Source organism: Sus scrofa, chromosome 1, assembly GCF_054392235.1.
Source record: "Sus scrofa isolate SSC_HxYL_T2T_F1_AM1 chromosome 1, Sscrofa_HxYL_maternal_Yorkshire_Landrace_v2.0, whole genome shotgun sequence".
NCBI classification, from domain to species: Eukaryota; Metazoa; Chordata; class Mammalia; order Artiodactyla; family Suidae; genus Sus; species Sus scrofa.
In genome coordinates this window covers 234,698,975-234,712,177 of record NC_139383.1, presented here as the reverse complement: position 1 = coordinate 234,712,177, position 13,203 = coordinate 234,698,975, and the positions used below count along the sequence as shown (strand labels likewise).

Below are 13,203 nucleotides of genomic sequence, written 5' to 3'. Positions count from 1 at the left end.
AACAACTATACCAGTGGTGACACCAACTAATATTAAGTGCTATGTGCTAGATACTGAGCTATGTGCTTTGCATGCATAATCTCATTTAATGATCCTGGCACCCTCCCCCCATGTTATATACTATAGATGAGGAGGCTGAAGTTCATGAAATATTCTAACATCACATCATTTGAAAATGGTGGAATCAGGATTTGAATCCAGATCTGCCTAATTATAGTGCATATAAATAATACTGCCAATAAAATAATACTGCCTCTATAAAGGCAGGATGAATAAAAGATGGGAGAAGGTGGAATAAATTAATACCCAAATAATTAGCAGGGAGTTCCCAGAGCAAATCATGAAATCACATCAAATATTGTATAAATATAATAAGCTGGTCCAATTTTTTAACTAGTAGGGAAACCAAGAAGAGATCTAGAGATATGTTAATGACACTCTCTGAACACCCGTGAAAGTGCTCATGGGCCACTTGAAATCATCAAGCACCTACTGTTCTTGTTTTTTCTCTAGACTGGAAGAAGGCCATAGTGGAGGAAGCATCTGCATCTTCACTAAATATGGGATCAAAAATTGGATGAGCTTTGCCCCTCACAAGTTTATTTTACATTCTCCCAGAACTTAAAGAGAAATCACGGAATAACACTGTGAAATAGAGACCAGGGACCACATCTGTAGAAACTGTGTACACTTTACACCTTACCCTAAGCAATTCTTTCTGCTGCTCATTGTCTGCTTCCCCAAAGCGATCTGACCAGAAGCCCAAAGAAGGGCAGCACAGGAGAGCCCCAAGGGAAATCAAGCTTGTGGGGAGGTGGGGCAGCTTTGCTAAGGAAGGAAAAGCAGAGTGAGCTATTCTATGAGCCTATGGCCAAGGGGCATCTGATTAAAACTGGACACCTGCTTGCCAATCCCACGGGTGGAATTTCAGTGACTGCATAGAGTTAGAACTGTTCATCATAAAGGGGCTTTGCAGAGCTATGACTGCTAGTGCTCAACAGTCAAATTATGTTTAATGATCTCCCTTATTCACTCAACATGTAATTTTCATGGATGGATGTTTGTGGATATGCTGTGTGTATGCATTGAGCCAGGTAATGAGAAACCATGAAGATAAATGTTCCCACTGGCATTCTTTTGTGGGACCCAGAGACCAGTAAATTGGCTATATGGAAACAGTATTAAGAAGCCCCCCAAAAGGACAAGCAAAGGGAGATCTGGGATTATAAGGAAGACAGGATTACTGAAGAAAATTAGTAAAAGAAAATATTATTCATGGGATTGGTTAAAGATAGTAAGGCTTTATTTAAAGGGGGCTACTGCCATGAGTTCTGTAATAGGAGAAAGAGATGGAGCCCTCCTACACCCCCCAAAAAAGGAAATGTATATCCAGGAACAGGCTGTGGGTCAGTGGATAGAAAATCACTAAGAGGAAACATCAGGAGTAAGAAGGTTCTGTCTAATCTGACCTAATGGAGTCTTACTGAGGACAGGCCAGAGTGATCAGATTTCAGAAGGAGGTTGGGGAAGAATGAGGAACCTGATCAGATACTGATGGTGATCAGATATTGAGGGTGGGGATTCTGGCTAACCTGACTGAGCAGGATTCTTGCTAAAATTGGACAATACAGAGACAAACATGAAAGTCTACAAATTGAGGCCTCGTTGAACATGAGCTCAGAAGAACCTGAGTGGAGTTTGATTAGACAGAGGATCTCTGTCAATACCTACACCAGTACTGGCTGGAATGGGGCAGAAAGTTAGCAGAAAGCTTAAGTGAGGAGTTCCCATCGTGGCGCAGTGGTTAGCGAATCCGACTAGGAACCATGAGGTTGCGGGTTCAGTCCCTGCCCTTGCTCAGTGGGTTAAGGATCCGGCATTGCCGTGAGCTGTGGTATAGGTTGCAGACGCGGCTCAGATCCCGCGTTGCTGTGGCTCTGGCATAGGGAACCTCCATATGCCGCGGGAGTGTTCCAAGAAATAGCGAAAAGACAAAAAAAAAAGAAAGAAAAGAAAGAAAAGAAAAAGAAAGCTTAAGTGAGCCCTGAAAAGTGAATAGGATTCACCCAGACGAAGCATTGGTGTGGGAGCAAGGTGTCCCAGACGGGCCTTTTGGAAGCAAAAGAAGAAGCAGGCTTAAAATCAGGAAGTAAGAGAGCGTGACATTTCTAGAATTGCAGGAAACTTGGTGCTTTGTGCTTAGGAGAGGTGGAACATGGCAAGAGATGGTATGGGGCCAGCCATGCTCAGAATTTGAACTTCATCCTAGAGCCTGTGGGGGCCTCTGTCCTTGGGTATTCCTTTCAAAGGAGGAAATGATCAGAACCTCTTACAGGGCTGTGTTGGGTGGGTAGTGCTACAACTGCCAACAGCAAAAAAGTTGCCAGCTCTCTGAGAACAACAAATTCCATCAACACCTGATCATCTTGTAGGCAGATCCAAAGGAATCACTTTGGTCATCTTATTCTGGCCATAAAAACAGTCCTGGTATCCTGATATTATTAAAATCCTCATAAGTTGAGAAGATGGATTTTTGGACTTGAGAGCATGTCTAAAATTACATAGCTTTACCAGACTGATTCTAGCTCCATAGATTCACCTTAGTGGCACCTGGAAATTGCCTGGGAAATTTTAAAAGAAGTATCAATGCTTGGGCCACCCTCAAAGATTCTGGCTCACTTGTCTGGGGCAGGGCTGGGCATGGGCAGTTATTAGGGCTCCTCGGGCGATCTTCTGTGCAGTCAGGGTTTAGAACCCTGACGGAGCACACAGCCTAGCTCTGTTGACTCCTGAGAAGGAAATGGACTTCGCTTGTCATTCTCCAGCTCCTTTAGCTGAGATTCTGGGTCAGCTTTTGCGTACCTTCCCCAGCAGATCTTCAGAAGCTGCCCATGGCAACAGCTGAGACCTCTTCATGCCCCAGCCCCTTTTACAAATAGATGCAAGAGGACTCTGTTCTAAAGCCAATATCAGACAGCTGGAGAGGGAGGGCGACCTCCCCTGTTCCTGGCATTTGAGGGCATCATCTCACTCCCTCTGCCGTGTTGTCCTTGCAGTACTAAGGAGCTTTGTCAAGCATTTGTTTTTCCCCTGGGCTTACCGGCAACTCCAAGCAGGCCTCATCAGCACATTACTCACGTGCACCCAAGTCCCACGCATCACCTTCCTCCTCACCCCCACCTCCAGATCTTTTATTTTTCTCTATTTGCCCATTTAGTCAATGCAGTTTGGTTTTGTTCCCTGTGCCCTGAGAAGCACATTTTTGGAATGGAAATGCCGCTGGAAAAAAAGCAGGTGGCTCCAGGCTCTAGAGTCCTGGCTCATCGCCTCTCAGTGCCCTCCCCGTGAAATGCCATCCATCAGAACCCTGAGAGACAGTCCCCCTAAATACTTCCCAAGGTGCCACCCCTGTTCCTTTCTTTTCACACTAAGACAGCAAATCATTAACGCAGAGCCCCTGGGTTGTTTCTTGCGGCAATTAACAGCTGCCCCGGTGTTAATTCCCAATCAATAATCCTGGAAGCTGAAGCTGCTGCTCTTACAGCTGTCGGCTTCTGGCCTCCACAGCACATTTTGAAAGTAACTGGATGGGGCCTGAGACTGCTTCTCAGGCACTCTGGGGAAAGCCCTCACTCACCAGGCTTCCTGGGAACCAAGAGACCTGGGGACTGGAGAGCCAGCAGGAGGCTCCACCCATCTCTTTTGACTGACAGGGCCACCTCCTCTCTGCAGTAGCAGCCCCTAGGGATATTCATGAAGCTTTCATTTTTCTATTTTGTCTTTTCTGGAATTTTTGTTTATTTATTTGCTTTGAGATGACTGTATTTTTCCGTCATCTGAAAAAAAAATCCTCTCATTCAAATCAGTCTTCTTATAAAAATCACAGGGCCACACCATTCCTCACATCTTGCCTGTATTGCTTCCTCCAGCTCCCTGTGGACAGAATGAGACTCGAGAGGATGGTAAGATAATCCAACTGCCTCCCTGCAAGACAGGCGCCTGGATCGTGCCAGCCATCATGGCCTGCTACCTTCTCGTGGCAAACATCCTGCTGGTCAACCTCCTCATCGCTGTCTTTAAGTAAGAGGGTCCTTTGGAGCATGTGGAATGGAGCAGGGAGACTGAATCAGGAGGGGACATGATGCTTCAGGAAGCAGGGCGTTTCTCACTCAATTCTCTCTGGTCTCTATTTCAGCAATACATTCTTTGAGGTAAAATCAATATCCAACCAAGTGTGGAAGTTTCAGAGGTATCAGCTCATCATGACTTTCCATGAAAGGCCTGTTCTGCCCCCACCTCTGATCATATTCAGCCACATGACCATGATATTCCAGCACCTGTGCTGTCGATGGAGGAAACACGAGAGTGACCCAGATGAAAGGGACTATGGCCTAAGTAAGCTTTAAGTGACAACCACCTGGCAACTGCAAAGCAGAAATCCCCACCACTTCCATAAGCAGTCATGCAGGACCGCTGGACACCTGCTTCCTCCTGCTTCCTGCCCACAGCTCTGAAGACAAGATGTGGGAGGGTGGGGTGGAAGGGGGTACGCTTGGTAAGAAATGGTGCTGAAAAGAAGACAGGAGAGGCCAAAATGGAGCATTCTTAGCCACACCTTTCTTAGTGATATAAAACCAGGCTCCAGCAGGGCTCCTTTAGCACCTTCAGAGGTTCTAAGGTTCTTACTTTCCAGACATCCCACCACAGAATCTCTCAACCATGTTAATATGCTCCCAATGCTACAGTATGTATAATTTAACCTTTGGGATATGAGTTGAGTTATAGGTGCCTAATGTGATTTTTCATGATCATTTCTATCATGTTTTTAGGTCTTTAGCATTTCCCAAGCCTTAGGGCTTATACATATATGACTTCATGAAGAAACTAGCTCTGCTGGTCTGTGACCCCAAGGACAAAAGAGAAGACCCCCCACCAACCACTTTCTAGCCCAGTGTTTCTAAAAGGAGGCTGGATTGGCATGCGTGTGGAATAATTCTTCATAGGATTGTTCCACACATGGCAGGAGATTTAGCACATCCAGCCTCCACACGTTGAATACTAATAGCTCCTGCAGATTCCTCAATGTCCCCTGGGTACCACCCACAGTTAAGAACCATTGGGAATCCAGCCCCATACAAGCAGAGCTACTGTGGTCTCTCAAAGGGTGTCAAATAGACCACCCACACTAAATCTGCTGAACCAGAGCCTCTAGGATTGTGGCCCAAGAATTAACCTGCAGGTGATCACTACTGCAATGAAAGTTTGAAACCAAAGCCACTTAATAATCAAATGCTTCTCTAAGTCTGAAGCTTTTAACAACTTCTCTGACACAGCAATCCTTGACATCTTTTGAGAGATTAAAATTGTAAAGTTGGGGAGAGGTTAAAAATTTTAAAAATCATTCTTTCCATCTCAAATACCCAGTTAAGTGAGTAGAAAAGGGTTTGAATTTCCTCTGAGTTCTTTCTACTGCTATTTATCAGTTATGAGTTTATTTACCTGCTATCACCAGAAAACCAGACTAATAGTTACACAAATAGGTAAGGTTTTACTTTTCTAACACAACCAAAAGTGAAAAGGTAAACCGCCCAGAGCTCAACAGTGACTCACTGAAGTCAAAGACCCCGAGTCCTTCTATTTTTAGGCTCAGCTATTCCTTGTCACACTGTTTTATCTTGGGGTAGTAAAAGAGCTGTTTCACTTCCGGTCATCACATTCACGTTGAAGGCAGAAAGAAGCAGAAAGGTAAAAAAATGTAAAAAGACCCAGCCACATATTCATAGTTTATCAGGAAAGCAAAATTTTTTCTCAATACTCAACCCCTTCCTGCAGCAGAGTTTTGTTATTTCTTGAGCCAAACCAGGTCTCGTGGTTACTGTTCACTTTGAGAGACACTGGAAATGTATATATTTGGCTTTCCAGCCTCAGTGGTGGGAAGAGGGAAAGGAGGAATTGTGTTGGAAGGGGATTTTAGTCAGGCCAATGAACAGTGTCTTTCTGACACACTCCTCAGCCAAAAGTTGAGTTTTAAGAAACCTCCATTCTCTGCATAGCTTCTCTTTCCTTGATTTGGCTATATTCTTGGCCTGACTATGTAATTCTAACGGGTCTCTGCAGTAAACCAGGTATTACTCAGATGAGCTTCAGAGACCCGTCTAATGCACAGAGAAAGGACAGTGACATAAATTGCCCAACTGGATTTGGATTTAGTTTGAGATGGTGAAGAATCTAGGTTCCTCTCCTTCACCTTAATTTAGATTAGGAATACCATCAGGCCTGTGCATCAGAGGCCATAGCTTTTACTTCCCCGCCTCATTTCTCTCATTTCTCTTCCACAGAGCTCTTCATAACTGATGATGAGCTCAAGAAAGTGCATGACTTTGAAGAGCAGTGCATAGAGGAATATTTCAGAGAAAAGGATGATCGATTCAACTCATCCAATGATGAGAGGATACGGGTGACTTCAGAAAGGTGTGTTCCCTGGTCCCATGCCTCCTGGGGATGTTTTTTTGCCATGGCATGCCTTATCAATTGACCTTGTTTGCAGGACCACAAAAAACAGAGGCCCTCTGGTGTTTGTGGTAAAAGAAATCATTGAGATTATGAGAGAACAGAACATTGTCTGAAATATCTATAGATCAAAATTCCAGACTTATAGATCCTAGACTTCTCTAGCAGATGGTAGCAGCTAGAGATTGCTGAGTCCAGGACAGGGCAGGAGTTGCTGGCTCAGACCAGAAATTGAAAAGTTCTAGAGTTCCTGCTGGGGAAAGTGGGTTAAGATTGGGCATTGTCTCTCTGGTGGTACAGGTTCAATCCCTGGCCCAGTGCAGTGGGTTAAGGATCCAGCATTACTGCAGCTGTGTTATAGGTCGCAGTTGTGATCCTTGGCCCAGGAATTTCTGTATGTCACAGGTGCACCCAAAAAAAAAAAAAGGAGGAAGAAATAGGAAAGTTCTGACCCAGACACAAACCAAGAGAGACCTAGCCCAGCTCAAGGCTCTCCGGAAAGTTTGTGTTTCATGTAGATCACTGAGCATCTTTTCCAAAGGCAAAGACAATCCTAGTGCCTGGCTTATATATATGCCTAATACTTTCTGAATAAACAATAACAAGGGACTTGTGAGTTCGTTAGAATAATGGCTGAGGGTACTTTATTATTTTGTGGGTTTTTTTCTCATAGACCAAAATAAAAGCAAAGAAATAAAAGCAGATTTTTCTAGCTACTTATTACATACTTTTAGATATCATTGACCAAATAGTTTTGTAGACCAGTGGGGCTGTAAGAAAAAAGTCTCAAAATGAAGAGAATCCTTTACCTTTAATAAATCTAACTTTAGGCAAATGAACTTACATTTTCTTCTTTTCCTTATTTTGCTGTAGACTAATGCACACTTCATTCCAGGCTGACACATTCAAAACCCGGCAATGGGCAACCACTCTTCCAAAGAACATCCCGAGTGCTACAAAGCATTGATGTGGCTTTAAATTTTAAGTATTTGCAGTATAAAGATGGCAGAAGCAGATTATAAATAGTGGAGAAAGGATGATATATTAATGGCTTCAGCTGCTATATGACTCAGACTTCTAAGATTTGAGTCAGTTACCTCTAGTTTTCATGAAATGACATTTTGTCTGCTTACCCACTTTGTATGTTCTCTAGGGGCTCTGTAGAAATGACACAAATGGGATTTTTCTGTCCCTAGCCCTTTATTTCTTTAAAAAATGTGGTCTCAATAAGTAGGCATAGATGCATATGCCATTGAGTGATTGTATCCATAGGTATTCAGCCAATATTAGTAAAATGTAAAGCCATGCACAGATTTTATACACATCTGTCATTGCAAAATAGGGCATTTTATGATGATATGATGTGAAGCAATTTCCTAACAAACAGAGGAAAAAGCTGCAAATCTAAAGATCTTTCCATGCTGAGGCCTTGAAAAAGCTGTATATTAATGGCCATGTAGTCATGTGGTGCCCAGGAAATTGTGCAATGTGGACACATTGTCCATTGCTCAGACATTTCCAAAGCATATATCCATGGGCCTTTGACATACTCTTTGAGCTCAGAAAGCCACAGACCTGGGAGGATGGAAAGATAGAGAAATGAATATTAGGATGCAGGGAAGTCTTCACCTCTCCAAAGAACAAGAATGAGGTACAAATACCAGGGCATGTAAACTGTGACCTTGTCACCACCTCCTTTTGAATGGAAATAGAAAGAAACTATAGCACCTCCATCTGAGGCTCTCACCCCCCCACCACCATCACCTACAAGTGCTTCCAGGAGAACTTCTTCTCCAAGACCCTGTTCCTCTCTGGGTAGTTACAGAGCCCCACCTTTCAGGAGGGTGAGCCATTCCCAGAAATCTAGGACAGGATGCGGGCGCATGCTTGCTGTGTCTTAGGTGTTAGCTGAGCATCTAGAGGACCAGGACAAGCTCATGCCAAAGTCCAGATGCCAGTGTAGTGAACCTAAGCTTAGGCAGCATCTTGTTCCTGTTTCTTCTGTCTGTGTTTGTTTGAGGTTTTGCTTTTGTTGGTGGTGTTGGGCATGGTGTGTTTCGCACTTGTACCAAAAAAATAACATTTTTCGAACACTAGTATTGTACTCAGAACAATAGAAATACCACAAGGTGCATGAGGGAACAGAGATCAACCAAGGGAAGAGTGGATCCATTGTATCCATTTCACAGATTCTCTAGGTCATGTTCTTTCTAAGTGGCAAGTAAGATCACCTGTTCTCTTTACATCAGATAGATGATAGATAATGTATAAAGACACATTCAAATACATATGTTAAATTGCAGAAGGTAAATCTACATTCTATGTAGTATATAAACATCATATAATTCTCCCTTCGTATTAGAGAACTTCAGAGATTTAAATCAGAAAAATTAGGAGCTGGTTCTTTACTAAGAACTTTGGAAAAGGATTTCTTCACTTAGTGAGTCCCAAATTTCTCCTCTTGCTATTGCCTTTAAAATACAATTTATTTGTACAAGTTGTATTTGCATGAATCTTTTTAGAAATATAGAGATATTTCCATAGTTGTCTATTTAAATCATTATTAAGTCATATTTTTGTACCCATATGATATATATAGGGTTCAAGACAATATTTAAGAGATCATTTACACTTTGGAGGAACTTGATTCTGAAAAATCCCTCTTTCCCATTTTTATATAGCAACAACCATGATGCATCTAAACTAATACAGTTCAAGTATATAATGAGCTAAGTGAATTATTAGCGCCCTCACTAATTTGGGACAATAGCTAATGATAATTATATTAAAATAACCAAATGTTTAGGCCACTAAGCAGCAGTAGTCACTGGCTTCTTTTCTGGGAAATGTTTGACTCTCGGCTGAAGAGAGCCAATCCTTGGAGTTTGTTCCATCAGATTCTGTGCTCGTGATCCTTTAACTAGTTCAGTTCTATTTTAATACATGTATACTGGGCTTTCAGTGTGTGCCAGGTATCAAGGCAGGGCCCCCAAAACACAGTCTCATTGAGTTCCACTCTACACTCAAGGCAGGAACAGCAGAAACATCTAACTCAGTGGTTCTCAAACTTGAGGAGGTCTCAAAATCACATGGAAAGTTTGTCACAACACAAGTTTCTGGGCATCTGCCTCCTCCCCACTACCTACCCTGTGTTGATTCACTGTGTCTTGGGTGGGGCCTGAGAATGTGCATTTCTAACAAGTCCCCAGGTGATGCCGATGCTGATACTGCTGGTCCTGGACCACATTTTGGGAACCACCAATGGAACACAATGGGCAAAATCCAAAGCAGTAACGAACAGTGCAGATTTATTTACTATGGAGCATGTAAATTTGGAACCTTATATTTGGAAAAAGTTCTGGAGGATCTTGAGTACAGATTACCTTTACCCAAAGCAGTGTTTCTCCAACACACCTGACCAAGAGCCTGGTTTGGGGGTGGGAATATAATATATGAAAGTTCCCGAGTAAGGAATTGAACTTGCGCCACAGCAGCAATCCAGGACACTTCAGTGATGCTGGATCCTTAATCCTCTGCACCACAAGAGAACTCATAAGTACTTTGCTTTGAAAGAGTGAATAGGCCAGTTACACTCAGGCTCTAGATGAACACCTCCTGGAAAGAGGAGAAACAGCCTCAGGTACCAGCCTTATGAATAAATACAGAAAAAAATTAAATTCTTTTCTCTCTGAGAAAATAGTCCACATATGTGAAGATCATTACTCTCTCACCGCTTTGCTTTGTCTTTTCCAAAATAAATGTACCAAGATCCTTTAGCTACTTACGCATACAGTAGCTCTCCCACCACCCTCAAATAGAAATACCACAATGTACTTTATCAAATTTTTTTCTCAATATGCACTTTAAATTGTCAACATCACCCTGTAACTGCAGTGTCTAAATAGAACCTAGTTCTCTGTTGTAGTTAGAGCCTAGATTCAGTCCCTTTATTTATTCACTTATGATTTTTGTGTGTCTACTATGGCCAGGCTAATACAGAGTCCAGTAGGACAGGTAATTCTTTCCATGTTTCAAGGGAGAGAACACGGTATAATGGAAAGATTTAAATACTAAATCTGCAGTAACTAGCTGTGTGACCTTGAGCAAGTTATTTAACTCCTCTGAACCTATGTACCCATCTGTAAAATGCAGTATTAATACCTAACTGTAGAATCTTCAAAGTTGAGCTAATATGCATGAGACCTTATGCTTTGGTAACTGGTGATTGTTATTATTTGACCTATACATTTTATTTGCTATGAGATTGCATTACAAACATAGCCAAGTCAAGTCTCTGGGTCAGAGTGAGCCTACAACTAATTAAAACCAGGACTTTTTCAAATGAGCTGATTCAAATATCCTCAAACTTCTTGTGAAATGTCTGTTTTTAACCTAAAACCGGGACTTAGTATTCATTGCTGTGAACTTCAACTTTCACCCTCTTGGGCTCATTAGTCTAGCATTTTAAGGACTACTTTGGATCCTGATTTTATTGTAGGTCTATTCATATTTCAACCTATTCATTTTTGTATCATTGTTTGCTTAATAAGCAAATCTACTATGCCTTCAACGTAATCCACCAAAATGCTCACCAGCACAGATCAGTGGATCAAGACAGATCTAAGGTATTTCATGATGACATGGCCCATTGTTCTGCCATCTCTCGTTGGGTTAGTCAGCTAGCCAGATATCCACATTTCTCCTGTCAGCCCACTGTGTCAATCTCCCTGCTAAAGTCACAATGTACTTTATCAAAAATATTGTCTCTCTGTGTCTTTCTATTAGTTTAGATTTTCAAAAGAGACAAGATTAATATTGAGCTCAAGTAGTCTTCTGTTAACTAATCCTACCTCTTTAAAGTACTCAAAAGATATCATCTGCTTAATTACCCATTACTAAGCCATTCTGAAATGCTGCCTAGCATTGATGTCAAACTCCCATAATTCCTACGACCCGGGAATGTGGAATATCAGGAAAATATTTCTTTCTTTCTTCTTTTTTTTTTTTTTGGTTTTTAGGGCTGCATCGAGGCCTATGGAGGTTCCCAGGCTAGGGGTCTAATTGGAGCTACAGCTGCTGGCCTATGCCACAGCCACAGCAACACCAAATCCAAGCCGTGTCTGTAACCTACACCACAGCTCATGGCAACACTGGATCCTCACCCCACTGAACAAGGCCAGGGATCGAACCCGTATCCTCATGGTTCCTATTCAGATTTGTTTCTGCTGTGCCACGATGGGAACTCCAGGAAAATATTTCTGATCTGCAATCTCCTGGCATTTCTTTTTATTTCCCTCTGGCTTTTAAGGGCTACCTATATTTTCTGGTGATCACAGATGGAGGTTCTTTTCTGGTTCCTTTAACTCATTTCAAGCATAATTTGCAAACTGGTCATTCATGGGCAGCATCTGCCCACAGAGGGCTGTTGCGTTGGGCTTACAGTGATTGTTAAAATTCACTCTGAATGTCTTTGGATTGAGCATGCTCCCTGCTGCCACAGAACCCCTGCCTCTGTTCTCTTATGCCTTGATTGCTTCACCTACATACTTGATCTGCCCTGCCCATTGGAATTTGATTCTCAGACCTCTAACCTAAAGCTTCCAGTTTATTTCACTGTCACCCCACCTGTAGGGTTCCACTCATCAGAAATTTCAGTTTAAATTTTCTCCTTGACAGTAACAATTTTTTTTTTTTTTTTTGTATGTTTGCTATTTCTTTGGGCCGCTCCCGTGGCATATGGAGGTTCCCAGGCTAGGGGTCGAATCGGAGCTGTAGCCACTGGCCTACGCCAGAGCCACAGCAACGCGGGATCCGAGCCACATCTACAACCTACACCACAGCTCACAGCAATGCCGGATCCTTTAACCCACTGAGCAAGGGCAGGGACCGAACCCGCAACCTCATGGTTCCTAGTCGGATTCGTTAACCACTGTGCCATGACGGGAACTCCGACAGTAACAATTTAAGCAAACAGTGATATTCATTATTCCTTGTTGTCATCTTTTTACCTAATATTTATCTTTCGCAAAGCAATGTGCTCTCTACCCTTTTTTCAGTTCACTTGGATCCAAAAAAGTGTTAAACCCATGGCTATTGATAGTACATTCAACTTATAATTTTTCATAAGAGAGAGGAATAACTTAGACTATATGAAATTTATAAATAATCAAAAACATGTGTAAGCCAAAGAAGATGGGTTTCACTCACTTGCCACCATGTCTTTTTCTACAGCTGATCTCCAGTGATGGAGCTGAGTTTAAACTTTTCCCCCCTTTTGTGTCCCAGAGTTAGTGAGAAGGGTAATTAGCCCAAAGGGAAGGGTAGATGACCCTAAAGGACTCAAGTAGTTCACAGAATAACTTTCATTCTGTGAATAAGCAAGAGTCAGCTTTAGCGGCTCAGCATCATTGCCTTTGACTGAAAACCTCTGTCACGAGAGCCCCCGAAATTGGGCTCATGTGATGTGGGATTGTTTTTGCTCTTCATCCTACACCCACCCTACTGCTAGCACTCCAGGGAATACTTGAAATTTAGAACAAGGAAGAACTGACAATTCTCTTTTTCCTTATACCATATTTCCTTTAACTACATTTTGAGGTTGTAAGAAAAGATCAATTTCTAGAAGGTAATATAAAAATCCTTAAGAAATGACTTATTGAAGTTGAAATTTTCTGTGCCATCAGAATCATCTTT

At 42.3% G+C, this 13,203-nt stretch overlaps 1 protein-coding gene across 33 annotated transcripts in view; it reads left to right on the top strand.

Annotated features, from left to right (window-relative positions):
• Nucleotides 1–13,203, top strand: part of TRPM3 (transient receptor potential cation channel subfamily M member 3) — an 845,347-nt gene that overhangs the window by 823,331 nt on the left and 8,813 nt on the right. For all 33 annotated transcript variants that reach the window (XR_014822585.1, XR_014822584.1, XM_084987411.1 and 30 more), the window contains 3 exons: nucleotides 3,930–4,080; nucleotides 4,196–4,395; nucleotides 6,339–6,471. Coding sequence is in view for 31 of the 33 variants with exons in the window: in XM_084987411.1 (XP_084843537.1) it covers nucleotides 3,930–4,080; nucleotides 4,196–4,395; nucleotides 6,339–6,471 (484 nt within the window). In the remaining 2 variants the exon portion in view is untranslated. The remainder of the gene's footprint in view (nucleotides 1–3,929; nucleotides 4,081–4,195; nucleotides 4,396–6,338; nucleotides 6,472–13,203) is intronic.